Source organism: Suricata suricatta, chromosome 5 (genome assembly GCF_006229205.1).
Source record: "Suricata suricatta isolate VVHF042 chromosome 5, meerkat_22Aug2017_6uvM2_HiC, whole genome shotgun sequence".
NCBI classification, from domain to species: Eukaryota; Metazoa; Chordata; class Mammalia; order Carnivora; family Herpestidae; genus Suricata; species Suricata suricatta.
This window is the reverse complement of record NC_043704.1, coordinates 14172862-14200859: the sequence shown is the minus strand read 5'-3', so window position 1 is coordinate 14200859 and position 27998 is coordinate 14172862. Positions and strand designations below refer to the sequence as shown.

The following is a 27998-nucleotide window of genomic DNA, read 5'->3' as shown; positions in this document are numbered from 1 at the left end:
GAACTGGGAATGGAATGACTGAGTGGTACTGTAGCCATACAATGGCAGCATTATGAATCTGTGAAGAGGAAAACATCCCTCTCCATGCCACGAGAAAGCTCCAGAATAATTTGGTAAGTGACAAAGGCAACGTTTAAAAAATGAAGCTTGATATTTTATATTTAAAAATGGGGGCAGAGAAAGACTGAATACTTGTACTTTTAAACATGAAGGGTAAACTAACAACTCTTAGAAAGCACCTGGTTGGTTGAAAGTCACAAGAAGGGAGCGCAGGAACAGAAGCTAGAGTTCTACAAATATACCTTATTTTGTGTCTTAGACTTGGAATCATGTGAATATTTTTAAAAAAGCAATCTCCTAATGAATATTGAAATATTTAATATATTTAGTGGGTGGCAAACTTCATAGGAAAACATAGGCAAAACATAACTTGACCATATATATATATACACCTTATCTATTTGTTCCTGATTCGAACATATTAACTATAAAAGAAATTATGAGACAAATGGGGAAAATTTGAACATTGACTGGACTTTTGATGCACTTAATTATTATTAAATTATAGGTGGGATAGGAGTTTTATGGCTTTATGTGTTTAAAAAAAAATATCCTCCAGGGGCGCCTGGGTGGCTCAGTTGGTTAAGACTCCAGCTCTTGATTTCGGCTCAGGTCTTGATCTAGTGCTTGGTGCATCAAGCCCTGTGTCGGACTCTGCCCTGATAGCATAAAGCCTGCTTGGGATTCTTTCTCTCTCCCTCTCTCTCCCTTTGCCCGTCCCCAGCTTGCACACATGCTCTCTCTCTCTCTCTCTCAAAATAAATAAACTTAAAAAAAATAAAAAGAATCCTCCAAAATATTTGCATACCAAAATATTTACAGATGAAGTGAAATATTTAGAATTTGCTTCACAGTAGTCCAGAATGGAGGTGGGGGCTGTGGATGGGGGCACAGATGAAATTAAATGAGCCACAACTTGATCTCTGTTGAAGTTGAATGATGGTTTTATGGGAGGGTTTTTTTTATGCTGTTTTTGGAAATCCTTGAAATTACCTATGATGAAAAATAGATTTTTAAGTCATGTAAAGTTTGCATTTCCTCTGTTATATCCCCATGCTTGCTTCATATTAAAATGTAACTCTTCTTCGGCTCAGGTCATGATCTCACAGTTGTGGGTTCAAGCCCTGTGTCGGGCTCTGTGCCCAACAGCTAGCTCAGAGCCTGGAGCCTGCTTCGAATTCTGTGTCTCCCTCTCTCTCTGACCCTCCCCTGCTTGCACTGTCTCTCTCTGTCTCTCAAAAATAAATTTTAAAACCTCAAAAAAAAATTTTTAATGTAACTCTTTACTGAAAATCACTGTGATAAATCCCTATGCTTCCATGTAACTCTTTACTAAACATCTTTCAGGAAAAGGGACACTTTAGAGAAAAGTGCTGTGTTTACCTTATGGGTTTGTATACCCACAACATGACATTGTCGGCTCACATGTGCTAGGGTGAATGACAGCCCCAAATATCCATATCTGAAGCCCAGAACCCTGTGAATGTTACTTCACAGGGTAAAGGGATTTTGCAGATGTGACTAAATTAAGAATTTTGAGATGGGGAAATGACCCAGCGCTATCTTTATAAGAAAGAGGAAGAGAGATGCTTGGCTACAGAAGGCGGCCATGTGACAACAGAATCAAGAGGTAAAAGACGATGCAATACAGGAGGGGCCACACCCAAGGCACGAGGGCAGCCTCCAGAAGCTGGAAAAGGCAATAAAACAAATCCCCTCCTCCCCATCCAGGGTCACCGGAAGAAACCAGCCCTGGCAACACCTTGATTTTTAGCACTCTGAGATTCACTTTCTGACTCCCAGGATCAAAAGATAATAAATCTGTATTGTCTGAGGCCAACAAGTCTGTGGTAATCGGTTATGCCCGCTGTAGGGCACTTAGACACCCCAGTTTGTGAATCACAGGGGTACGGGGCAGGGCGGAGAGGCTGCGCCGCCTGGTGGATCCCAGCCTCTGCCCAGGAAATGGGGCTCCCGGCAGCTGAGACAGGTGTTGTGAGAATCACACAAAGCGCTCAGGTCACCGATCAATAAATGTTTGCTCTCCTTTCTTACATTTCTTCCTCTTACCTTCTCCCCTTCCCTCAATCTCTAGTCACAATGACTAACACGTGTGCATATTTCCTATAGAAGAAAACACTGTTGGGGAGCCCGGATGGCTCAGTCAGTTGAGCATCGGACACTCGATTTTGACTCAAGTGATGGTACTAGGGTCGTGGGATCAAACCCCATGCCCGGCTCCTCCCTAAGAGTGGAGCCCATTTGGGATTCTCTCCCTTCCTCTGCTACTCTCCCACTGGCCCACACTCTTTCTCTCTTTCAAAATAAACACTTACAAAAGAAAACACTGTTGAAATAACAACTTCACCTCCAAGCTCTGGGTTATAAATTAAAACGAGAAGGAAAACAATGCTGACAGACAAGGTCTCTGAGGTAGTTGTTAACATAACTATGTCGCTATTATCTGGGAGAGTTGACCTTGATGGGAGTATTAGTTCTTACACACGTCAAAGGAGGAAAACATTTTTTTGTGTTTATTTATTTTCCGAGAGAGAATGAAAAAGAGTGGGGGAGGACAGAGAGAAGGAGAGAGTGAGAATCCCAAGCTATCTCCCCACTGTAAGCACAGCTTCACTAACTGAGCCACCTAGATGCCCCATGGAAAACTTATTTTAATCAGTTTTTCTACCAGGGTACTTTTGGTAAGGGAGCAAAAGGCAAGCTGAAGGCAAAACACAAGCTAACACCCCAGAACTGTCCCCCTCCCTCACCAGGGTGGGATCTGTGTGATGTTCTCAGGAACCCCCGGCTGCCCAAGAACAAAGGAACGGGGGGGGGGGGGAGACAAATGGCTAACTGACAGAGGTCACAGTCATGCAGGACAGAGTCTCCATCAATGTGCAGCAGTCTTAATGATTCACAAGGAAAAATGCAACCTACAGACACCTACAGACTCAATTTCCTGGAGCCCTAACATCGCCCTGCCCTCCACTGGATAGAAAATCATGTGTCATCAGTCACTCCTCACAACCCTAGGGCAGCCCTCTCTGCCCACTGGCTGGCCCTGTCCCCCGTCCTTTAATAAAACCACCTTCATGCACCAAAGGCGTCTTAAGAATTCTTCCTTGGCCATCGGCTCTGCACCCCAACACTTCAAAGCACGTCATTTTCATGGGTATTTTAAACTCATGACTATTACCAGACCAGGAAATACATTTCAATAATCGGTATTTTGTCAGGTAGAAATGAAAATTCCAAACTAACGGGATTAAATTATGATCAATTTGAAAATGTATGAAGGAAGGAAAGGAAGAAGGAAGGAGAAAAAGGAAGGAAGGGTAGAGGCAGTTAGGTTCTAACAGGATACCTGTGGGGAAGTCACAGCCAGCTACTGGGAGAGGTGGCTACACACACACACACACACACACACACACACACACAGAGAGAGAGAGAGAGAGAGAGAGAGAGAGAGAGAGAGATCTTCTTAGGAAAGGGACAGATGGTGATGATAGATGATAGATCGATCCTCCTATTGGCTGTGTTTTGGTAGAGAACTCTGACAGAAGGAACTAAAGAACACAGAAGGAAAGAAAGAAAAGAAAAGTAAATTTATCTACATTCCTTATTTAAAAAGATTTTTTTAATGTTTATTTATTTTTGAGAGAGAAAGTGCAAGCAAGGGAGGGGCAGAAAGAGAGAGGGAGACACAGAATCAAAGCAGGCTCCAGGCTCCGAGCTGTCAGCACAGAGCCCGGTGCGGGGCTCAAACCCATGAACCCGAGCCAAAGTTGGATGCTTAACCAACTGAGCCATCCAGGTTCTCCGACAATTCATTTATTTTAAAAAGGCTACCTGAAGATGTGAAAGTCTCCTAAACCCCAACCAACCTCCCAACTTCAATCCATAGATTTACTTATACAAATCTGACAACACTTAGGAAAGTCTATAAACTTCTGAAAGCCGTGTCCCAGCCTCACTTCCAAGGGTGTGGCCCCAGGAACAAGACTTGGTTCCAGATCGCCAGCAGGCAGGCCCGGTGTTCAGCTGGGGGCCTTGTCCAGCAGAGCTCTGCCAAGCCTCACTGACCAACCGCACTCATGAAGAATTCCTTCAAACCAAAGTGTACAGTCCGATCATTAACAGATACAATTCTTTAGATAGAGGCAACAGGCTTGAGTGGTTTTGTTTTTGTTTTTGTTTTTGTTTTGAAAATGGCCTTTGGGGCACCTGGGTGGCTCAGTCGGATGAGTGTCTGACTTCGGCTCAGGTTATGATCTCGCAGTTCGTGGGTTTGAGCCCCATGTCAGGCTCTGTGCTGACAGCTAGCTCAGAACCTGGAGCCTGTCTTTGGATTCTGTGTGTGTCTCTCTCTCTGACCCTCCCTTGCTCATGCTGTCTCTCCCTCTCTCAAAAATTAATTAAAAGGCATTAAAAAAAGAAAATGGCCTTTTAAATACAAACCGCATTTATTTTGTTTACAGATCGAGTACATTTTACGTACAGTGAAAAACACAACGCTTAAGTGTACCATTTGGTGAGTTTGAAAACGTATATACTTCAACAACTCACATCTGTGTTGAAGTAGAAAACATTTCCATCACACCCAGTTCCCTGTGGTCTCTCCCCAGTCTCTCCACGCCTGCCACCCCCAGAGACGACCAATTCAACAAATGGTTTCTCCAGCTTTGCCCGTTCCAGAGCCACACGTATGTGGAATTGTACTGCACGAGGCTGTATGTGCCGGACTTCTTCAGAATGGTTGTAGCATTTCCATGAGCGATGTTTGAGATTTCCAGTTATTCTATGTACTCACCAACTTTTAGCACTATCGGTTGTTTTCATTTTACCCATTCTGTTATGTATAGAGGTATCTCCGGATTTTATTTGCATTTCCCTGATGGCTAATGATGTTAAACATTAAAAAAACCCTTTCTTTAAACTTTTTTTACATTATTTTCGAGAGACAGAACCCATGTGGGGTAGGGGCAGAGAGAGGGAGACAGAATCTGAAGCAGGCTCCTAGCTCTGAGCTGTCGGTACAGAGCCCAACTGGGGCTCAAACCCCCAAAGCATGAGATTATGACCTGAGCCAAAGTCAAAGCTCAACCGACTGAGCCACCCAGATGCCCAAACCTTTTTTAATGTGTATATTAGCTAGTTGCATATCTTCCTTTGTGAAGTGTCTGTTTAAGCCTATTGCCATTTTTTAAATTGGGTTGTCTTTTTATATTGAGTTTTATATTCTGTATATAAATTCTTTAATCAGATCTATAATTTGTAAGTGTTTTCTTACAACACTTACTTGGCTTGCCTATTTGTTTTCTTAACAGTCTCTTTTATAAGCAGGATTTTACAGTTTTGGCAAAACAATTTATCACTATGCCAATTTCTATTTTTTAATGTTTATTATTTTTGAGAGAGAGACAGAGACAGAGAGAGAGAAAGAGAGAGACAGAGCACAAGTGGGGAAGGGGCAGAGAGAGGAGACACAGAATCTGAAGCAGGCTCCAGGCTCTGAGCTCTCAGCACAGAGCCTGATGCGGGTCTTGAGCCCACAGACTGTGAGATTATGACCTGAGCCAAAGTCGGCCGACCGACCAACGGACCCACCCAGGTGCCCCTCTTCAAAACCTTTAAAAGGTAGCTCAGGAAGCTAGGATGTGTCCAGAAGTAAGTTTTAAAATATGGTAGAGCTTACTGGAATGCCCAAGTAGGGAAAGGATTGACAATACCAGTGTTGGTAAAGAGATAGAGCAACTGAAACTCTTCATATTTTATCAATAGTGTAACAAATCACTCCAAAATGAGGGGCTTAAAGGAACAGCAATTCAGTTAGCTCAAAACCTCACAATTCTGAAGATTCACTCAGCGAGGTGGTCACTGGATTTTTGCTGTGCTCACTCATGGGTCTGCAGTTAGCTGCTGGTCAGCTAGTGTGCTCTGCTCCAAGGGGTCAATTGGCCGTTGACTGGGTGACATGTCTCTGATGATCCAGCAAGCTAGCCTGAGCTTATTCACACAGCGACTGGGCAGGGGCACAGGACTGTGGACACGTGGAAGGCTTCTGAAGGCCCTGGCCTGGAGCATCTTATATAATTTCTTAATAGTTGTATTAGTCAAAGCCAAAACGAGTCACAAGGTCAGCCCACATTTGAAGGATGGAGAAATGTGCTTTGTGTTTTTGATAGGAGGAGGTACAAAGTCTATGTGTACACAAGAGAAAGAGTTGTAGCCATTCTTGCAAGATGCCATATTTATTACTCGTGGGGATATAAATTGGTCCTGATGCTTTTTTAAAAATAATGTTTATTTTTGAGAGACACACAGAGTGTGAACAGGAGAAGGGCAGAGAGGGAGACACAGAATCGGAAGCAGGCTCGAGGCTCTGAGCTGTCAGCACAGGGCTCGAACTCACCAAGGGTGAGATCATGACCTGAGCCAAAGTCAGATGCTCAACCGACTGAGCCCCCTAGATGCCCCAGTACCGAGGCTTTTGAAGACTATTTAGCTGGACCTAGTAAAGTTATCTATCAACGCCACTTCTGATATATACTCCAGAGAAATTAGTCCTTATGTCCACCAAATACATAGGAAAAAATGTTCTCAGTTCATTTTTATTCATAATAGTCAAAACCAGAAAGCAGTGTAAATGTTTATCAATAGAAAAATGGAGAAATAAATTATGGAATATTCATATAATGGAATACCATATGGAAAAAAAGTAACACTTTTTGAATAAAAGACCAGACACAAAAGGATACATACTGTATTGTATGATTAGATTTAGTTGAGGTTTGAAATTGGTCTAAACTATCTGTGACCATCGAAGTCAGTATAGTGGCTTCCTTGGTGTGTGAAGGGCAGTGGAGGGTTTTTCATGTTTATTTATTTATTTTGAGAGAGAGAGAGAAAGAGAGCACGAGCAGGGGAGGGGCATAGAGAGAGAGAGAATCCCAAGCGGGCTCTGCACTGTCAGCATAGAGCCCGACATGGGGCTCGACCTCATGAATAAGAGATCATGGCCTGAGCCGAAATCGAGAGTCAGACATTTAACCAACTGAGACACCAGGTGCCCCAGGAATGGTCTATATCTTGATGTGAGTGATGATTGTGTGTGAGTGTGAGTGTATGTGTGTGGGGGGGGATGTGTGTATGTGATAGTCATCCAGCTCTATGACTTGATGTAAGATTTATGCATTCAACTTATTGTGAGTTATACCTCAATTTAAAGGGTGGCGGTGATGACAAGTACAGATGATTGGGGTGGACAGTAGGGAGGGACACTGGGGCCTGGCAGAACCAGAAGTCATTCTGGGCCCTGGGGACTGACACTCGAAGGAAGCAGGAAGTAGGAGGGCGTGGGGACGGGCTGGCAGAGAGAAGGGCAACCCCTCACCCTCCATCCGCTCAGCTATCCTCGCCCACAGTGTCCCCTCCACCTGCCAATCTTGCCAGCCCTCTTGACTCCTACCTTCCAACCTTCTAGAATGAGAAAAGAAAGAACGAGAGTGAAGTGAACAGATACACATCAAATTGCTCCAAAAAAGTATAAAAACACATACAACCCAAGTTAAGGTGGTGTTAACTGTTTCAACACACCCTTGAAAGTCAAATACACCAAACTTACCATCCCTGCAAAAGCTTTAGTGCCATGCCAGAGGACCTTGCTGGGGGATCAGTAAAGTCCTCAGCAAACACGGGTGGGTAGCCGCACACTAGCGATGCCCAGCTTTCCTCTGGAGTGTAGACCTGAAGCGACCTACCAGTTGGCATATTGGAGGGAAAGGCCCCATACTTTTGGGACTTCTGACTTCCTCACTGAGAATCAGGAGCTAAATTCTAGGGCTCCTGTCACATTTAGTCTTGTTCATTCCAACTACTTGGAATATTCCTCTTGACTGGGTCCGTGGCTCTTAGAAAAGTGAGTTATAACTTAGAGTCCTTCCCTTCAGAAACCCAGAAGAATCCGCCTCACACTTCCCATCAGCCAAGGGCTGGGTGAACCCTCCCGTCCTATTGCCCAAGAGCCAGATCCGTATGGGATTCTGGTCCATGCAGACCACCTAGGCAGTCAGAGCAAATGCAGCTGCCTGGTTGGTTCTTGGGGGCATTGATAAAAGCTGGAAGGGGGGCTGGCACCTGACTTTGGCTCAAGTCATGATCTTGCAGTCCTTGAGTTTGAGCCCCACATCGGGCTCTGTGCTGACAGCTCAAAGCCTGGAGGCTGCTTCAAATTCTGTGTTTCCTTCTCTCTCTGCCCCTCCCATGCTCTCTCTCTCTCTCTCTGTCTCTCAAAAATAAACATTAAAAACATTTTTTTTTTAAAAAAAGCTAGAAGATGTACTCAGTTGGGACAAGAGGGCTCTTTTGGTTTAATTAATTGGCTACGTATGCATGAGAGAGGCTGTAAGTTCAGGGCTGACCTCACTCAGTTTCTGCCCTCAGATACTAAATCTAAGTCAGTGATTTGCTGTTTGCTCAATAGCACCAAGAACTGCCTTAATGTAAGTCAAGGGCACCGCCAGCTTTCGTTTTGGTTTCACTAGTTTCTTAAGCAGAAAGGCAAAAGCGAGCGGCCTTCCTAGACCCTATTTGGCATCTTGCCTTCCAAGGGGCCCAGGAAGCTGTTTTCCCGTTCTCACGCACAGGGGCAAGCTAGGGCTGCACTGCAAACCGACTCTCCCGCCTTGTGGCTCTGTTTGTCTTGGCCTTTTATCAAGGAGGAGCGGGGTGGAAAGTTCTACAAGCGGCCTAAGATGTCAAGCACAGCCCCTTGGCCTTTCTCCCAGCCAAACAGCTCCGATAAGTGGGCAGGCCTTGAGCCCAGAGACCCACAGACACACTTGGATGACTTTACAGAAATCAGTTGGCCAGTCTCTCTGAGGGCTCCGACTAGCTCCGGACGCGCCGCCCCCCAGAGCCGCAGACATGGCCAACCAGACCAGTGCCTCCACCCCGTATGACGGCTACGAATACTACCTAGACTACCTGGACCTCATTCCCGTGGATGAGAGGAAACTGAAGGCCAACAAATGTGAGTCCTGAACTGGGGAAGCCAGCCAGGCGGAGGCTGGGGTTGGCCCCAAAGACTTTCCCTGATCACTTCCTACTCCAACAAATGAGCCCAAACATGACCCTAACCCTAATATTCAGAGATAGAAGTAAACGGGAGCAAAATGGTATCTGTTATCTTCTGTCATAGGTTTGGAACTAACCTCCTAAGAACCTAGGATAATTTGAGAGCAGAATATGCTTTTTAAAAATATTTTTTATTTTTAATGTTTATTTATTTTTGAGAGAGAGAGAGAGAGAGAGAAGTGATGCAGAGAGAGTGAGAGTAAGAGAGAAGCAGAGAGAAAGAGGGAGACACAGAATCAGAAGCAGGTTCCAGGTTCTGAGCTGCCAGCACAGAGCCTGATGCGGGGCTCGAACCCACAAACTGTGAGATCATGATCTGAGCCGAAGCCGGACGCTTAACCAACTGAGCCACCCAGGCACCCCTAAGCTGTATGTTATAAAAGAAATATTTTTTCTTGCACACGTGAACTAGAGATAAAAGTTTATAGCCTGCTGGGCAGGCACATGAGGTCAAATAAGAAATCCTTCCTGGGGCGCCTGTGGGGGCTCAGTCATTTAACCATCTGACTTCGGCTCCGGTCATGATCTTATGGTTTGTGAGTTCCAGCCCCGTGTTGGGCTCCTCGCTGACAGGGCAGAGCCTGCCTGGCATTCTCTGTCTCTCCATCTCTCTGCCCCTCCCATACTTCTCTCTCTCACTCACTCAAAATAATAAGTGAATAAACTTAAAAAAAAGCAACTCCTTCCCAAACTCCCAAATGCAATAGAGACCACCTCCGTGAGGAAACTGTCCCAGGGAGAGGCCAGTCGCTGGGTCCCCCAGATGGCCTAGATGTTGGGGGTCTTTGACACCCACAGAAGAGGTACCTCCTTCCGGTTTCCTTTATTCCTGTTTGTATCTCAGTCTTCATGTATTATCTGAATTTAATCTCTACTTTCTCTGGAAAACAAGTTTGAGGTTAGACAAAAGTATGCTCTCAGGGGGTTTATGCCCTGGATGGGTAGTTGCCTAGCTTGGTTTCGGGGACCAGCTGGGAGGCAATGACACAGGGATTAGGAGCCAGGTATGCGGACTCCTGCACCAGTTGGCAGGAGTTCACATCTGAGCCCCACCACTTTCTAGCTCTGTGACTTTGGGCAAATAAGTTACTAAGGGGAGGCCAGATTCATGAGGAGAGAATTAGAACGCATCTTGCAATGAGAAAAGTGTTAAAAATTCAAAGCAGTCTTTAATTCACCACAAACAAGAAAAATATGGCAGATGGCAACATAAAATAGGAAGGGAAGCCACGCAGAACTGGGGCCCAAAGAGCAGTCGGTAAAGGCCAGCGATGACCTGTGGGCAGGTGAGAGACCAAGCCCTGAAGAGGTCTCTGGGAAGAGACACAGGACCACCAAAGACAGGGCTCAAGGCAGGAGAATATCCAGTGTGTTCCAGGAACAAAAAAAGATGGCAGTGACTATTTCCTTGTGTTTTGGAAACTACCTCGGAAATATCCTTTTTTCCCCTCGAAATGGAAACCACTTGATTATTTCATAAGCCAACACAACCCATCAATCAACAGGAAGAAAAAATCAATAGAGATATGGGCAAATGATCCAAAAGGACAGGAACAGAAGAGGAAATCCAAATGGCCAATGAACGTGAGAAAATGCTCACCTTCACAAGTACTCAGGGAAGTGCACGGGGTAGGACACTGAGATACCGTTTCACACCCATTCGGTGTGCAAACATGAAAACACTGGTACTCAGTGTGTCGGGGTAGGAAGTAGAGAAATTAGTATTGCCACCCGTTGTTGATGGGATGAACATTGGGTTCACCATTTTGGAGAGCAAGTCGCCAGGGACCAGAAAAGTCAAAGACGCTCACAAGTCATCAATGAGCATAGCATCTTATCCCGGGGTGCACCCTCCAGAAACACTTGCACGTGTTCATAAGGACACGTGTATCTCAATGTTCACTGTAGCACTGTTTGTGACAGTCAGAAATTGGAAATGACAGAGCAGCCATCAACAGGAGTAAGGATAAAGAATCATATTGTACTGATAAATAATTGGATTACAATCGCAAGCAATATAGAGTGGTTATAACGCACATACCAGATCTATATGTATCGGTGTGAGTAAACTACTAAAGGATCATGAAGGCAAAAAGCAAGAGGCAAGCGGTGCCTGGGTGGCTCCCCTGGGTGAGTGTCTTGATTTTGACTCTGGTCAGGATCTCGCAATTTGTGTTCAAGCACCGCCTTGGGCTCTGCACTGACAGTGCAGTGCCTGCTTGTGATTCTCTCTCTCCCTCTCTCTCTGCCCTTCCCTTGCTCATGCTCTCTTTCAAACTAAATAAACTTAGGCAAAACAATACATCCTGCAGAATTAACTTATGTTAATCATTAATGATCATATGGATTATAATGGCACCTCCTTAACATGAATTTGCTATAATAAATTATATAAGTAATTTATATTAATTTGTAAACACAAAAACACATATGCTCTTGGTTATGGGGGTGCACACACATAGGAAAATATAATTGCATACATCAATTTTAGAATTGTGGTTTCCCCTGGTGGGGAAGGTTCTGACCTTAATATTTAAATTGTTTTTAATGTTTATTTTTGAGAGAGAGAGAGATACAGAGTGTAAGGAGGAGAGTGTCAGAGAGAGAAGGAGACACAGAATCCGAAGCAGGCTCCAGGCTCTGAGCTGTCAGCACGGAGAGCAAGGCAGGGCTGGAACTCACAAACTATGAGATCATGACCTGAGCCGAAGTCGGAGGCTTAACCAACTGAGCCACCCAGGCGCCCCTAACCTTAATATTTTAATATCCTTTAAAAAAAAAAAGGGGGGTGATCTGAAGGAAATAACTTGGAAGATACATAGGGATGGCAGCAGGGTAGTGGGGATGGCAGCAGGGGTGGGGGGTTTGGGGAGTGAGGACAGCGGCAGGGTAGTGGGGACGGCAGCGCAAACAGCCCAGTCCCTGGCCCAGAGCGCGGTCCCTCTGAGACCCTGCAGCCCTCATGTGGCAATAATCTCTCAGCAGTCAGCCTGACGTGGAAACCAGTGTCCCGGGTGTGGCTGGGAAGAGTCGAGTTGCAAGCCGGGAGGGGGTGGGGTGGGGAGGGACGCTGGGGGGTGGTGCTCTACTACAGCTGGTCATCTGGGTTGTCTGTGGTTCATCCGGGGGCTCCAGCCCCGTTCATGCCAGGCTAACGCAGCCAACGTGTCTGTTCGCCGGTGGCCAAACCACATCTCCACTGAGGTCTGCACCTTCCTCAAGTCCTTCCTGCCTTGGTTACGGGTGGACTGTGCCTCTGCCCCCAATTCCCTATGTTGAAGTCCTAACCTCCCATAAAGAATGTGACTGCAGGGGCACCTGGGTGGCTCAGTCAGTTAAGCATCAGACATCGGCTCAGGTCATGATCTTGAGGTTTGTGGGTTCAAGCCCCACATCGGGCTCTGTGCTAACAGCTCAGAGCCTGGAGTCTGCTTCAGATTCTGTGCCTCCTTCTCTGTCTCTGCCCCTGCCCCACTTTCTATTTATGTCTCTCTCTCTCCCCCTCTCCCCTGCTCACACTGAATCTCTCTAAAGAAAATAAAAATAAGTAAAAAATTTTTTAAAAAGAAACATGAATTGGTTAATGAAAATGATTTAACTAAGGGGGCGCCTGGGGGGCTCAATCGGTTGAGTCTCTCACTTCAGTTCAGGTCATGATCTCACAGTTTGTGAGTTCAAGCCCCGCATCAGGCTGTGCTGACCGCTCAGAGCCTGGAGCCTGCTTCAGATTCTGTGTCTCTCTCTCTGCCCCTCTCCTGTTTGCGATTTCACGCTTTCTCTCTCAGTCTCTCTCTCTCAAACAAATAAGCATTAAGAAATTTTTTTTTAAACGTGTCTGTATTTGGAGACGGGGTCTTTAGAGAGGTAATTAAGTTATATTGAGGTCACATGTGTGAGTCCTACTCCAATATGACCAGTGTCCCTATAAGAGGAAGTTGAGACACAGATACACACAGACAGAAGACCCTGTGAGGACACAGTGAGGAGGTGGCCATCTACACACCAAGGAGAAAAGCTTCAGAAAGAACCAGTCCTGTGGACACCCTGACCTTAGACTTCCAGACTCCAGAATTGTGAGGAAATAAATTTCTGTCCCTTAAGCCACAGTCTTCGTCCGTTCAGGCTAATATAACCAAACACTACAGACTGGGAGGCTTACAAACCGTAAGCGAGGGTTTCTCATGGCTCCGGGGGCTGGGAAGTCCCGCATGAGGCACCGGCATGGCCGCCCTGGGGTGAGGGGCCCTTCCTGGTTCGTAGTTGGTGTCTCCTTGCTGTGTCCTCACATGATGGAAGGGGTGAGGCCATCTCTCTGGAGCCTTTTTCATAAGGGCACTAACCTCATTCAGGGGGCTCTGCCCTTATGACTTAATTAAGTACCTCCCAGAGGCCCCACCACCAAATACCATCCCACTGGGCAAATACGAACCCATTGTGTTTAAGGGAAAGCCAGCATTCTGACCAGAGCACAGCCTAGCAAACACCCTGGGGTCCCCTCCCTCAGCCCCAGCGCACCTTGTAGAGTTTCCTTATACTTTATACTCTTCTATCCTACTGAATAATTTTTCATATTACACTTCCTGTTTGACAGCACGGAGCCTGACGCGGGGCTCAAACCCACAAACCATGAGACCAGGACCTGAGCCGAAGTCAGACACTCAACCGACTGAACCCCCCAGACCCCCTCACTCTTAAATCTTAAATGTGTCTACCGGGACACCAGGGTGGCTCAGTCGGCTGAGCTGAGCTGACCTGACCCCCGTGACCTGAGCGTGGGGAAGAGATTCTCCGTAGCTACAGTTACTTCTTGGCTAAACTCTTGCACTGGCCTCCCCACCAGCCTCCCTGCCCTGTAGCTTGACTGACACTAGGGGGCGTCCTCTGCCTGGGGCAGCAAGGCAAGCTGGCTCCTTCTCCCCTGTGGGGGGCTTTGCAAGAGATGTCCCACCACAGGTGATGCTCTCTTGCCGGCCTCCCAGGACCCTGTGCCTTGAGGCCAGCCTTCACTTGGCCCCACTCTGTTAGAGGCCCAGCTCCCCTTCAGGCCGTGCTCATACACGCCCTGTAGGCCAGCTCTGGGCTGGCACTCAGCCCGCACCCTCCCCTGAGGCCCTCAGGGACACGGCTTTGCCCCTCGATGGCAGGAGGCTGGCTCTTTCCGCTCTGCTGGCGCTGATGGCCCAGTCTCCTGCTTCTAAGATGGTCTCGAACACCCATCAGACCTCAGTCCACTGTGTCCCACTGACTGCAAAGGACATGCGCCGAGTGCCCTTGAGTGGCCTCTTTGTGCCAACTACCCTCCTGGGCAGAGTGAGGGATGTAGGGGGAGGCATCTACCATCTCTAAAGAAAATCCCGTGGAGGGAAGCAAGCCCAAACCAGATTTTAAGTAGTCCACACCTAAGTTTACCCAGGCAGCTATGACAAAATATCAGACTGGGCCGCTTCAACCACAGACATTTCTCACCGTTCTGGAGGCTGGGGGTCCAATATCAAGGTGGCCTCTGATTCACTGCCTGGTGAGGGCTGACTTTCTTGCTCTTGGGCTCCCTTGGCCTTTCCTTGGTGCATATGAATGGAAAGAGGCTGGGGGGAGGGGGGGAGGAGAGGGAGAGAGAGATTCTTCCTTTTCTTATGAGGACACTAATCCCATCAACCTCATGACCTTCTCGAAACCTAATTGCCTCTCAAAGGCCCCACCTCCAACTCCCCTCAGTCTGGAGATTAGGGCTCCCGCAGAGATTGGGGTGCACATTCAATCCACAGCACCTCCTTTCCGCATGTCCTGCCTCCCCTATAGATTTCAAGCAGGATCTGGCTCTCTGTTCAATTTCATACTCTTTGCCCTTATTGACTTCACAGTGTGTCGTCTTCCTGTGTTGTTACGTAGTCTTTCACAAAAATTTCATAAATAACCGCATCATGTTCTACAAGTTCGCGTTTTTGAACTCCGAGAGTGGTCCAGGATTTTGCGATTACGAGCAGTGAACTTGGGGAGAAAAAAAAATTGTCTTCCCCTGTTGTGTGTCAAGATGTCTTGCCTACTCTTGGCCACAGCATCTGAATTCAAAGAAGTTCACTAAAAAGAAAAAAAAACCCAAAATGCAAAAACAAATCTGCATCACGCACTCGCCGTGCTGCTGTTACAACACGTCACTCATGTGAGCTGTAATGCTCAGCAAAGGGCGGGCTCAGGGGGTCTCGGGGAGGCTGTTACCCGGCTCTGAAGGCGGGGGCGAGGTGAGCATGAGTCCAGGGGAGGACGGACAGAGGTCACACCGCAGAAAGCAGGCGAGCCTCTTTGCTGACAAACGTGCCTTTCTCTCCTCGCCACTTCCTCTGGGTTGGGTCTCCGACCCAGTCAAAGGGATCAGAAAGCGTCGCCTGTGCAGAGGTTCACATCAAAGACAGAAAGATGCCGGGACAGGAGCCATGAGCCGGGGACGCTCGCAGGTGAGACAAAGGCAAAGCTTCTGGAAGGTCACCTGGGGCAGCTGGCTGAAATGTGGAAGGCCAGGCTGAGTATCGCTCCCGTGCAAAGTAGGGAAGGAGACAAAAACAGGAGGGAAAAATACCCAGACTCACGCATTAACCCAAGAAGCAGGGGGGATTTTAGGACTGTTGTGTCCATGCCATATACTGGAGTCCATTCCATCATGGACGGGCGGGTCATTGGAGACCCCTAATCTATATATATTGAATATTGGGGCATTTGGGTGGCTCAGTCGGTTGACGGTCTGGCTTCGGCTCAGGTCATGATCTCACAGTTCGTAGGTTCGAGCCCCGGTTCAGGCTCTGTGCTGACAGCTCAGAACCTGGAGCCTGCTTCGGATTCTGTGTCTCCCTCTGTCTCTGACCCTCCCCTGCACATGCTGTCTCTCTCTCTCTCTCTCTCTCTCAAAAATAAATAAAACATTTAAAAAAATATATATTGAATATTAATATATATATCAAATTTATCTATCTATATATCTATATATTGAATTCCACCCTGACTTGAAGACTCTGGATTCCTCTTTCCCAGGATTAGCTTGAAATCTGGTGTGATTTGGTTACAGGGACTTCACAAGGATTTTTAGCCTTGTGATTTTTCAGACGTGACTTCTGTTTCAGAGAAAGAGTAAAAATCTCTCCGACGCTGTCAAAAAGGTGGGGCATGCAAGTCTGCTTCCCGAGCCTCTGCCTGAATGAATTATATGTTTGCTTTTCTCTCTGTCCTGTTTTCAGAGGCTAAGCTTAGGAGAAAACCAGTCCCATAGACCAATCTTACAGCGGCAAGACACATTATTCTAATGCAGTGAATCTCCAGCTATGGTTCTGATGCTCCCTTGCCTGGAGCAGCAAGAGGAACCATTTTCCCTTGGGCAGGATGAGGCTTTCATGCTGTAATATTTACTTCTTGGGTCAGAATGTCTTCTTCCTTTAACTGCGGCTTAGGAAAAATCTGCCATAGCCTGTACCGACCTCCCCTGCTGCGCCGGCTCTGACAGCTTCAGTAATCAGGCAGTCTGTTATCCGCTGCTCTGTCGCTGGGAGAGGAAGCTCCGACACAGGCCACTAACCATCTCTGTGCACACAAGGCAGAAGGCTCAGTGAAAAGACCGCGCAAAAGACTTACATAGAACTTGTTTCTGCCAGTTGGAGCAATCAATTTCATGTTCCAACTTTCACCGAGACTTCCAACTCTTCAGCAAATGGTCAGTCCTATGGGCAGGACATAAGCAATGAAAGTGATGTTTAGGGGTCCTGGGTGGCTAGGTCAGTTAAGCATCTGACTTCAGCTCAGGTCATGATCTCGCAGTTTGTGAGTTCAAACCCCACGTTGGGTTCTGTGCTGTCAGCTGGGAGCCTGGAGCCTGCTTCGGATTGTGTGTGTGTGTGTGTGTCTGCCCCTCCCTCACTCATGCTCTGTGTGTGTGTCTCTTTGTCTCTCAAAAAGAAACATTAGAAATGTAAAAAAAAGTGATTTTTAAACAGAGAGATGAGACTGTTGTAGGAACGACTTTCCCATCAAGGTAGCTCCAGCTGAAAATGCTACACATGAATGATTCCATTATTGTTCAGAAACTGCTGAGACTCTTGGAACTGACTTTGGTAGTGACAGTATAGTCTATGGGACGTGCACAGCAACAAACTTTATCTTTCGAGAGTGGATTTGCTTTTGGGAAAGAGTTAAGAATCACCCATAAACCAATCAGGTGAATGGACTGAGCTGATTGATACCACCTGGGTGTTGAAAATAAAATATGATTTTACAAAATAGCAAACCTGGTGTGTGTATGTGTGTGTGTGTGTGTGTGTGTGTGTGTCCTTGATGGTAATTCCAAAAGAATAATTTAGAAGTGTTTATGGATGTTTGATAAATGTTTATAAGTGTTTAACCAAGACATGTATTTTAGGAAAATTTATATGACTCTGTGATAGAGAGAGGGTGATTATTTTGAAAGTCAGCATTCACTTGGATTTGTAAGTTTTGATACGTTCACTTAAATAGTTGGCTCCTTTTACTGATTCAATAAAGAAAACTGGTTACAATTAACGGAGTATGGACAAAACAGAGGTTGGCTTCTCTTTCACCTAAAAGTCTGCAGGACAGGATGATGGGTCTGGTACGTGAGATCCTCAGAAAGGAGCTTCCTTCCAGCTCATTCCTCAGCCACCCCTGGGAGTATCCCTCATCCTCATATTCCAAGCCTTGCTCTGGTCATCACATCCACGAGAGACATCTAGAAGTCTCTGCAGGAGCGCTCCTAGCTGCCGTCCTGTAGTAACTGCCCTACTCACACCTCATTGGCCAGAACCCATCACATGACCCCACCCAGCTGAAAGGAAGTCTGGGAAATGTAGTCTTTATTCCAGGCAGTGACCGGCAGGGCTTCTATTACTATGAAAGGACCTGAGAGCAGACATTAGGATTGACAACTAGCAGTCTACACCACAATTACCTTTACTGGTATCTTACATTTTAGTGGAGCCTGAATCAGAGATAGCACTTGTCACACTATCCTCTTGAAAGAAATAGTAAGTTTAGTTCTACTTACCTATCATTTCATAACCATTAAACAAGGAACTGTGCCATGTGTGTTACATATACATGTTATTTTATTTAATTCACCTAACGGTCTGTATGACACACACTAACATCCCCATTTAACAGATGAGAAGACAGATTTAGTGGCCTCAAAATCCCAGAATCCCCAAGATTCCATGGTTAGAAAATGGCCAAGTCAGATTCTGAATTCAAAACTACCCACTTCCAGAGATGAGGCCCTTAGCCCCACTGTTTATTCCAAAGAAGGGAGAGATCTTGGAGTTAGATCCTACCAGGACTCTGGGACCCAGCCGTTAATAATGTTTGGAGGACCGTTAACGTTGAGGTTCAGCAGTTAACATTTAACAAGACCGAGGGGCCCGCTATGGGTGGGAAGTACTTGGATCAGGTGACTCTGTCAGCTCCCAGGTAGGATGAGAAATCCCAGCGTGATGCCCCACCGTGCCTTCAGAGCCTCTTCTTGTCAGTCGACTGTGGGTGCCTAATTCCCCTCATTCTGCCAGTGTGGACTCAGGCAGAGAGCGGAAGGGGAGGGGAGGGGAGGGCAGGGCAGGGCAGGGCAGGGAGTTTTCCATGGCTGGACGAGTATCGTGGTCAACCAGCCAAGATCAGTGATGTTTAGACATTTCCAACACTGGGGAACGACAGTCCTGGCCCTGGAGTAACATGCTCCGTCCAAGCCCTCGGCAAGAACCTTCTGCAGGAAGAGGAAAAAGAACTCTATTTTCTTGGCCTCCCTTTTCAACAGAAACGTAACAAAAGAGAATTTAGTACAGGAAGTGGCTAGCGACTACTGATCGCCTTTTTGGTCCGATAAAATTCCAGTTTCACTTCTCTGAAGACACTGTGAAGGTGTCGCTTCATTTCCTGTCAGTATGTGGGGATAATGACCAAGGGCCGGGCAGACGAGCGGGAGCCCAGGAGAAGGGGAGGCGGCTGGGGGTGGGTGTCAGCTGCTGAACCATTGAAGCTGTTTTCTTAGAGGCCCCGACAGAACTTATCCAGGTGCTGAAGATCTCACACCCTGTACTCTTTTTATGAAGGAGAAAGAACAGTGGTGTCTGCCTAAAATCTAAAACAACCTTACGGAATAAACCCCAAACTTCTTTTTTTTTTTAATTTTTTTAATGTTTTCTTTATTTTTGAGACAGAGAGAGACAGAGCATGAGAGGGGAGGGGCAGAGAGAGAAGGAGACACAGAACCGGAAGCAGGCTCCAGGCTCTGAGCTAGCTGTCAGCACAGAGCCTGATGCGGGGCTCGAACCCATGAACGTGAGATCTGACCTGAGCCGAAGCCGGAGGCTTAACCAACTGAGCTACCCAGGTGCCCCTAAACCCCAAACTTCTGAAAGCATTTATACTGCCGTACTTTGAGGGTTATAAAAGAAATTGTGACTTCAGCGGGGCTGAAGCAGGTGTTATAGGATAACACGCGGTGAGCAGTCACGGAATGCGACGAAACTCAGAGGCTCCTTTCAAGAGTCCTTCAGTTTGGGACAGACAATAACACCCTCACTTCCCACTTCCCAGGAGCCTACACACCTCTTCACCTGGCCAGTGCTCTGGGTGCCTCCATCAGTCTCTCAGCTCAGGGGCAGACAGGAGAGAGGACGTGGGAGCCTGGGGTCTTTGCTGTCCTGGTCTCTCCGGAGGGTGAAGGCCAAGTCGCCAATGCATTGTTACAAGGCACTGGGAGCTCGATTCCTTTGGCAAGTACGACATCTTTTCCTTGGAACTGTTTTCAAAAAAAAAAATTATTTTAATGTTTATTTATTTTTGAGAAAGAGAGCATGAGAGAGGGAGGGGCAGAGAGAGAGGGAGACACAGAGTTGGAAGCAGGCTCCAGGCTTTGAGTTGTCAGCACAGAGCCTGATGCGGGGCTCGAACTCACAAACGATGAGATGGTGACCTGAGTCCAAGTCGGACACCCAACCGACTGAACCGCCCAGTCGCCCACTTGGAACTGTTGTTTGATGCTGTTAAGGTCTATAATCAACTCTTAGAGGCCTCCAGTTTCTCTCTCTACCTGTCTTGGGTCATAGAGAATAGAGGTGACCCCCTTTACCAAATATCCCCGGGGCCTCCACTTCCATGTCTATGTAGATGAGGCACAGATCTCTAACACCCCATTATTCATTCACTCACTCACTCACTCATTCATCCTGTTTGTTCATTTCCTCATCCGTTTACCCATTCATAGACATCTTTTTGTCTAACCACACAACGTGAAGTGAGCAGGGGTATCAGCAGAAGAACCACTGAGGTTCAGAGGAGCATGTTGCGGGAGGGGAGTTCAGGACAGAGGCGGCTGCTGATGTGGTTTGAATGTTGGTGTTCAGAGCGAATGGCCAAGAAAGAATTCTTTAGATGTCTTTGGTGCAAAAAGGGTGATTTTTAATGTTTATTTATTTATTTTGAGAAAGAAAGAGAGCGAATGAGCAGAGAAGGAGCAGAGAGAGAGGGAGAGAGAGAATCCCAAGCAGGCTCCGTGCTGCTGTCAAGCGCCAAGCCCAGTGCGGGTCTCCCTCCCACGAACTGATCTGTGAGATGGTGACCTGAGCGGAGATCTAGAGTCAGACGCCTGTCCTACTGAGCCACCCAAGCACCCCACAAAAGGGTGGTTTACTGTATATTTTATTTTATTTTATTTATTTTATTTTAGAGAGACAGAGCATGAGCGGGGAAGGGGCAGAGAGAGGGAGGGAGACCCAGAATCCAAAGCAGGCTTCTGGCTCTGAGCTGTCAACACAGAGCCCGAGGCGGGGCTCAAACTCATGGACGGTGAGATCATGACCTGAGCTGAAGTCGAACGCTTAACCGACTGAGCGGCCCAGGCACTCCCACAAGGGTGGTTTTATTAAATCTTGAGGACAGGACCTGTGGGCAGAAAGAGCTGCCCTGGGGTTGCGGAGGGTGACGGGTTATAAACTCTCAGGTTGGGGGGGGATAGGGTTAGCTTAAGTCTCTAAGATAGTTTGGAAACAAGGTTTCCAGGATCTTGAAGGGTTAGCTGCTGTTAGGAAGAGGTCATTACTGTTTAGTAAAAACTCAGTCTTGAGCCCCTTCAGATGTATATCAGGGGCCAGGAGCTTGGAGTAGGTTTGCCAGCATAGATCTTCATCAGGGGAGGAGGTGGGGAGTTGAGATAAAAGAAGTTTCCAAAGGAAGTTAAAGGAGACTTACAGGACCCTGGGGTCAGGCTAATGTTAAGCTAAGGTTGCCTCTTGCCCCAGCAAAGTGCCATCACCCAGGGAACTGAGCTCTGAGAGGAAGGTCCGTCTGTCTGTCTCAAGGACTGGTCACGGGGCTGCAGGCGGTAAGGACGTGTAATTCTTCTCTGGCCTTAGTTTCCCACATCAGCAGCGATTTCCAGTATGCTAGCTTGGCCCCGTCTGCATCCTTAACAGCTCCTGGCAGAGCCTGGCTCGAGTGGGTGCTTAATAAATAAACACCGATCATTCTTCAGTGGCCTCCTTCGCTCGCATGGAGGTGTCTAGCAGGCACCTTGGCCTGGGGTCACAAGTGTGTCTGGGATAAGATACTGTACATGCTAATTACGAGCCCAGTGCCCTGTGCCCACAGTCATAGCCAGCCACCAAGAAACACGACCATATTGCAACAGTGTCTAGAAATCTGTAGAATGCTCCCGATTTGCGGCCTGGGAGAAAAGCGTCTCCTAACCTGCCAGGTTCTACTCGGCCAGGAAGAGGCCACCTAGGTCTCCTGGTGCCCCGGCCCACAAATCCAGCACCATGGTGGCTCCCCGGGGCCCCTCAGTCATGCCTGTGCCCCTTGAAAAAAGAGGCCAGGGGTAAAACTCTGCCTTGCCCGCCACAGGAGCAGCCCAGCCCCAGTCCAGGCTCGGAAGGGGTCTCTGAAGCTGTAACGGAGCAAACCCCAAAGTCCCCTGCAGCCGTCACAGTGCAGGGGAGGCTGGCTGCCACAGGAGCGCCCTTTCTTCTCCCTCCGAGGGAGAAAGGGGAGCAGGTGCAGCAGCTGAAAAAGCGCATCCACGGGGTGCCGCCCAGCGTCATTCACCGCCTCTCCTTCCACAGTCACCCTAACTGACCTCGAAGCTAGCTGCTCTGGGAAAGAGCCACGTCCCTGCCGCCCTGTTCCTTGCCAAGGTTCTTGTTCGGGGAGAAACCTTCCCCATGTCACCGCTGAGAGGCTGGAAGAAGAGAGAATGCCGATACTTGAGGCCCTATTTCCACGGTGCTTGGTGGCCCTCAGGTCCCCTCGCCGCGGGCTCCCTGTGGTGTCACAATGACGCTGAGACGCACTCTCCCTCCCGCAGATTTGATTGTCATTGCCTTCTGGGTGAGCCTGGCATTTTTCGTCATGCTTCTCTTCCTCATCCTGCTCTACATGTCCTGGTCAGGGTCCTCGCAGGTGAGGTGAGTAAGGGCAGGGGACATGCGCAGGTAAGTCACGTGGCTAAACAGCGAGTGACCGCGTGCCCATGCAGCGGAATAGTATTCGGCCACAAAAAGGAACGAGTCACCGATTCCGGCTGCAACACCGACGAACTTCAGAGTGACTGCCGAGTGAAAGAAGCTGGACACACAAGGGCCCGAATCGTATGACTGATTCCATTGCTATGAAATGTCTAGAATAAATAAAACCCTAGAGACAGAAAACAGATTAGTGGCTGCTAATGAGGCCTGGGCTTCTTTTTCAGATGTTAAAAATATTCTAGAACTGCTTTTTTTTTCACTTTATTTTTTTTAATAGTTTATTTTCAAATTGGTTTCCATGTAAGATGTCAAAAATATTCTAAAGCAGACTGTGTTGACGGTTGTATAACTCTGTGAATGTATCGAAGATTTTCAGTTTTACGATCTAAATGGGTGAACTTTACCATTTATATCTCAATGAGGCTGTTGGAGAAAATAGAGCCTAAATGACCCCACGTGCCAGTTAGATCTTGCCGAACAACTCACCAGGAAAGTGAGACCCAAACTTAGGCATCTATGACCACCATGTGCTACTGAATACCTACTGTGGGCCTTAGTGGTTACATTTGGGAAAATCTAGGAGCTCCAAAAAGTAATTAGCTAGTAAGGAACTAACATAGCTCATTATCCTTTTTTAAATGTTTATTTATATTTGAAAGACTGTGAGTGGGTGAGGGGCAGAGAGAGGGTGGGGACAGAGGATCTGAAGCCAACTCTGCGCTGACAGCAGTGAGCCCAATGTGGGGCTCGAACTCACGAATGGTGAGATCATGACCTGAGCTGAAGTCAGACGCTCAATGGACTGAGCCATCCAGGTGCCCCTAGCTCATTAGATGTTAGTTCCTGTGCCAGACAACTGGACCACCATGTCCGATTTCTTCTTCTGGCTTAATCTGCCCCCCAACAGCTACTGCTGCCTTAATGACCATCCTAACAAGGGACCCTATGACAAGGGACCACCTGTCTGGGCCTTAGCGGATGGGCCCAGGCTGGCCAAAGTCCCCTGAAACATGTGGCTCAGCAGCAGTGCTGGGGCTAGGTGGCAGAGTGGTCCCAGGCGAGGACCGGGACCGGGCACCGTTGTGGACCGAGCAGCCTTGGGGAGTGGAGGCCATGGCCCAGCAGAGGATGCCAGCAGTGGGGAGACGCACAGAGCTGTTTGGAGGGGAAGGGATGGGGAGCAGGAAGCTCCTGAAAGATGGGAAGGCAGCCCCACTACCTGGTGGCACCCCCCTGCCCATCTGTGCATGCCCAGACCTACCCCAAGGGGGCTCAGTGTCCCTGCCTCCACCTTGCCCTGCCCAGGGTGACTCACCAAGTCACTTCTGTTCCCTTTAGTCACATGGGGAGGCAGGGGTCAGCTTCTGAGCAAATGAAGACATCCATCCTATTCTTCTAGTTTTTACAACTCTCATTAAATTCAGGCAGATTTATAGCCCCAAGAGGCACTTGGGGTGTAAACAAATGAAACCAGCTTTCTGAGGAGGCTGGTGGCCGGCCTGGCTAGGGACAGGTTGCCGGCAAAAGCTCCCCCACCCAGGGGCACATGGGCCGCTGTGGCTGTGGCTGAGGGGTTGTGTGTGCCTTCGGTGCTACAGTCTGACGGGGCAGATGGACGAGGCTGTCCCGACGCCTCCTGCTCTGTACCAGGCAGGCAAGGCTCAGGGGACCCACCAGGTCTTCAGTGAGATTTGGGAGACAGCTGCCGAGTTGCTCCTCAAGGAGATGCTCTTTCCACACTTAAAAACCAAAGTATGCTAGCGTCCTGCGAAAGGAGGGCTCGGCTCCATCAGGCCCCCACCCCGAGCCTCTGCAGGCACGTTAGGATTATGGTCTCACGTCATCCTGATGACTCCTAGGAGGCGGTCAGGGTCCCAGGTCATGGATGAAACGGAGGGCAGGCAGGCTGTGGCGGGCCGGCTCATGCCAGGTGGCCCACTGCCCCTGGCACGTCACGCTCAGGAGAGCAGGTTCTTGGCTGAGATCCAAGATGGCTACAGACACAGGTGCCTGAGCTGCACACTCAGACCCGGGGACAAATGGAAGGCCAACCTGTCTGTTTCCCGTCATAAACAGACACATGAGGGGAAAGTGAGCTCGGAGGGAGCTAGTGATCATCGCGGGGGCTAGGTCACCACCAAGCACGACCTGGTATCTTCCATTTCTGCAGAAGGGTGACATCTGTGAGTTGGGCTGAGCCTCCCCCAGGGTCTACTCCCCGGGCAGAGGTGCCCCTGCCCTGGGCGCCTTCTTTACGGGCTTTGGGCAGGCAGGAGGGTATAATGCGAAAGCAGCCAGTAAGTTCTCTCTCCAGCTTTGATGCCTGCCTCCCATCCGCTCTGTCCACAGGAATGACGCCCAGCACCGCCCAGCACAACCCTGGGGTCCCAGCCTCAAGCTCCCACTCTGCATCCGGAGGCAGCCTGCGGGGTCCCTCGAGCTCGGGGACCCAGCCACACAGCACAGCATCCCGACCTGAGCCTCGGCTGCGGATGAAGCCCCTCTGCCCTGCCCCGCAGACCCACCAACCGCCCTGCTCTCTTCCGGAACCGGCCTCGGTGGGGACCCCCCACAGCAGCCGACAACAGGAACAGGCAGGAGGAACCTCTCCCTGGAGATGGAACCTCTCAGTTGCAGCACCGACACTGGCGGACCAGTGTGCTCAAACCAAGCTGGACACAGTGCCTTCGGAAAGCCTGCTTACACGTAGCAGGAAGGGTGACGGGGTCACAGGGCACCGACATGCATCGTGCGGGGCTGCACGAGCCCACCTAGGCCAGGGAAGCAGCCCAGATATTACTGATTTTTAGTGCACTTAACCTGCATACTTACTCCTTGTGCACTTTCGGAAGGGTAGAAAAATAAAACATGTATGAGTTAATGAAAAAAAAATTTGCTCGCTAATCTTCATTGGGCCACTTTTTAGCTTCAACTATTAGTGCTGTAGTTCTACCAACCCTGAGTTCTAAGCTGACTGGAACCTTCTTTAGGACACCGGGGAGGGCCTGGGAAGTTCGTTCCCATCTCCCACCGATGCCCACTCTTACCAAGACAAGGTAGCGAGTCTCACTCCCCACCTCCCCAAAGCCTTTAAAAGACAAAGCCCGGGGGAGGGGATCTGCACCAGCATGCTGTCACAGAACATCTTTGAGCTGGCAGGACGGGTCCCATCTGGGGGGCTTTTTGGGGCCTCTGGTGTGAGCCCTCCGAAGGGGCCGCTCCTCTAAGGCCCAGCAGCCCAGCCCTGGCAGGGAGACGGCGCCCAGGTACAAAGTGTGGACGCCCCAGCTCAGCGAGGCGGGCTGATGATGCAGGCTCAGCCTAACTGGACTCTGGGGCGGAGGGTTAGAAAGGGAGTAGAGGGAGGGGAGACTTGAGAACTCCAGGACACTGAAAAGGGGCGAGAAAGAACACGAGGCTTTTCTAACTCAAATCTAAAAATAGGATTATGATGTGGAAATGTTCTCAGAAAACAGTGTCTCGGGTGGTGTGCAGGGGAGGGTCCGCTCCCTGCTTTCTAGACAATGAGTCACATGTGGTAAAGGGGCTGGAGGCAGACAGGTGTCACTCGTATCCTGGTTAAAAATCTGAAGTCATTAAAAACAACCAGAAATGAGCCGCAGCCCCCGGGGGACCCCGGCGTGCGGGAGGGACGTGGGCCACGCGGAGCTCCCAGCGCACTCGCTACGATCCCACCAGGTTTGCGGGCCACTGGGCTGACATGGGAAGGTTAAGAGTCAAATGCTAACCTGTAAAACACAGGCTTCTGTGAAATGAAATGGCCTATTACCATCAATAAGCAAAACACAAAAGCTTAACAAAAATAGACATTTATTAACAAGTTATAAAACCCCAAATCCCCCTTTTGAAACAATGTTTTTAAAAATACAGGCTTTCTTCCCAAGGCAGAGGTCAGATCACTTTTATACAGTGAGGATTTAGTGGAACACCTTTCAATTTACTAAAATAATTCACTCCGGCAGGAGCTCATTCACTCAAAAGGTTGTACAAAGTTGCGTAAGACTTCTGGGAAGACCAGCTGAAGCATCATTTCTCCTCACTCTCTTTTATCTGACGTGCTCTAATCTTGGACATTGCAGCTTTAGCACCCACAAACCCCTTCAGTGCTGAGAAGCGCCACCGCAGCTTGAGGGATTTTCTTTAAAGAGCACGGAGGCCAGAGGAAGGGTCTTCCCCGTGTGAGCACCACAGGGGCCCGCCTGGGAGCACCCAGGCCGCCACGGCTCTGACCGCCTTGTGCGCACGGTCCGTGGAGCTTATAAACCAGCTTCGCTTGTCAGGAAACCGAGTTAGTATCGACAGAACTTGTCCCTGTACGTGCTTTCCATGGAGACCCTGGACTCAACCAACCTTCCAGAACCAGAAGGCGCCAGATGGCAGGGCGTCAAGCGTTGGGGACCAAGGCGGCGATGTCCTTGCAAAGCGTGACGACAGCCTCTTCATCATCCCTTGGTGTATCCTCTGTGGCCTCACAGATCATCTGGATGTGGCTTAGGAGGGTGTCAGGCTGCTGAGCGCCCAGCCACATGTCCTTAATGTACAGAGACATGAGGAACGCTGCGGTGGCTGAGAAAGAGGGGGACAAGGTCATTAGGACACCAAGCTACCCTGCTGGAGAATGAGTCACCCCAGCCACACGCCTGGGGACACAGGAGCTTGGCTTGGTGCCCAAACGGTGCCATGTGTCTCTGGTAGAATTCAAATCAAATGAATTCTGCCTGTTTGGGGTTCATCTTTTTTATTTTCAAAATTCACCTTTTTATTTGATCAACGTGTGTTAAATGTAAAACAAGTTACTACAAGTCCAGTTTCTCCTGGGTTCTGACCCCCCCATCCCCTGAGCGGAGCCAGAACTGAGGTTGAGTAAAGGTTCCAAGGATCGCTTCTCACCATTTTGTCAACGGTCTGGGTGAGAAGACTCCACTCCCCGAGAGCCTCCAGGGGAGCGAAGAGGTCACCCTCGGCGGGGGGCAGGGGCTCACGGGCCTCCGCTGTTGGCCCAGCCCCTCTCCTGCTCCCCTTACAGCCCTGGGTAAAAGGAACCCCCCTCCCCAGTGGAGGCGGCCATGTGCAGGTGGTCAGCCTCCCCTTCTCTTACAAGCCTTCTGAGCCTTTGCTGCTGGTTCACTCATTCATTCCTGCCCTTAATCCTTCACTAAGCACCTGCCAAGTGCCCAGCACAGAAACTGTGCGTATTTTCGTGCTTGTGCACACATACACAAATCCATACGCAAACCCACACACGTGCTCACAAATCCATACGCAAATCTG

At 48.6% G+C, this 27998-nt stretch overlaps 2 protein-coding genes across 4 annotated transcripts in view; one reads left to right on the top strand and one right to left on the bottom strand.

The window, feature by feature from the left end:
- The first annotated feature begins 25 nt into the window (after positions 1-25).
- On the top strand, positions 26-25592 carry MRAP (melanocortin 2 receptor accessory protein). 3 transcript variants are annotated; one of them, XR_003909043.1, is made up of 4 exons: positions 8917-9094; positions 15559-15650; positions 22547-22646; positions 25056-25592. XR_003909043.1 is itself a non-coding variant. In XM_029940644.1 (3 exons), the coding sequence occupies exons 1-3, from the start codon at positions 8989-8991 to the stop codon at positions 25183-25185; spliced, it is 336 nt and encodes a 111-aa protein (XP_029796504.1). In that variant the 5' UTR covers positions 8917-8988; the 3' UTR covers positions 25186-25592. The 3 variants fall into 3 exon arrangements, 1 of the variants encoding a protein (XP_029796504.1); XR_003909044.1 differs by lacking the exons at positions 8917-9094; positions 15559-15650 and adding an exon at positions 26-113; XM_029940644.1 differs by lacking the exon at positions 15559-15650.
- Positions 25593-26520: 928 nt separating this feature from the next.
- URB1 (URB1 ribosome biogenesis homolog) overlaps positions 26521-27998 on the bottom strand; it is a 67875-nt gene continuing 66397 nt past the window's right edge. The window contains exon 39 of the mRNA XM_029938666.1: positions 26521-27330. Within this exon, the coding sequence (XP_029794526.1) occupies positions 27112-27330 (219 nt within the window). The 3' untranslated portion in view covers positions 26521-27111. The remainder of the gene's footprint in view (positions 27331-27998) is intronic.

What these genes read in the sequence shown, in the direction of transcription:
- MRAP (XM_029940644.1), top strand. Translation starts at nt 8,989, where the DNA reads ATGGCCAACCAGACCAGTGCCTCCACCCCGTATGACGGCTACGAATAC. An exon ending in GAAACTGAAGGCCAACAAAT is followed by an intron (nt 9,095 to 22,546) that starts GTGAGTCCTGAA and finishes TCCCTCCCGCAG; the next exon opens with ATTTGATTGTCATTGCCTTC. An exon ending in TCAGGGTCCTCGCAGGTGAG is followed by an intron (nt 22,647 to 25,055) that starts GTGAGTAAGGGC and finishes CTCTGTCCACAG; the next exon opens with GAATGACGCCCAGCACCGCC.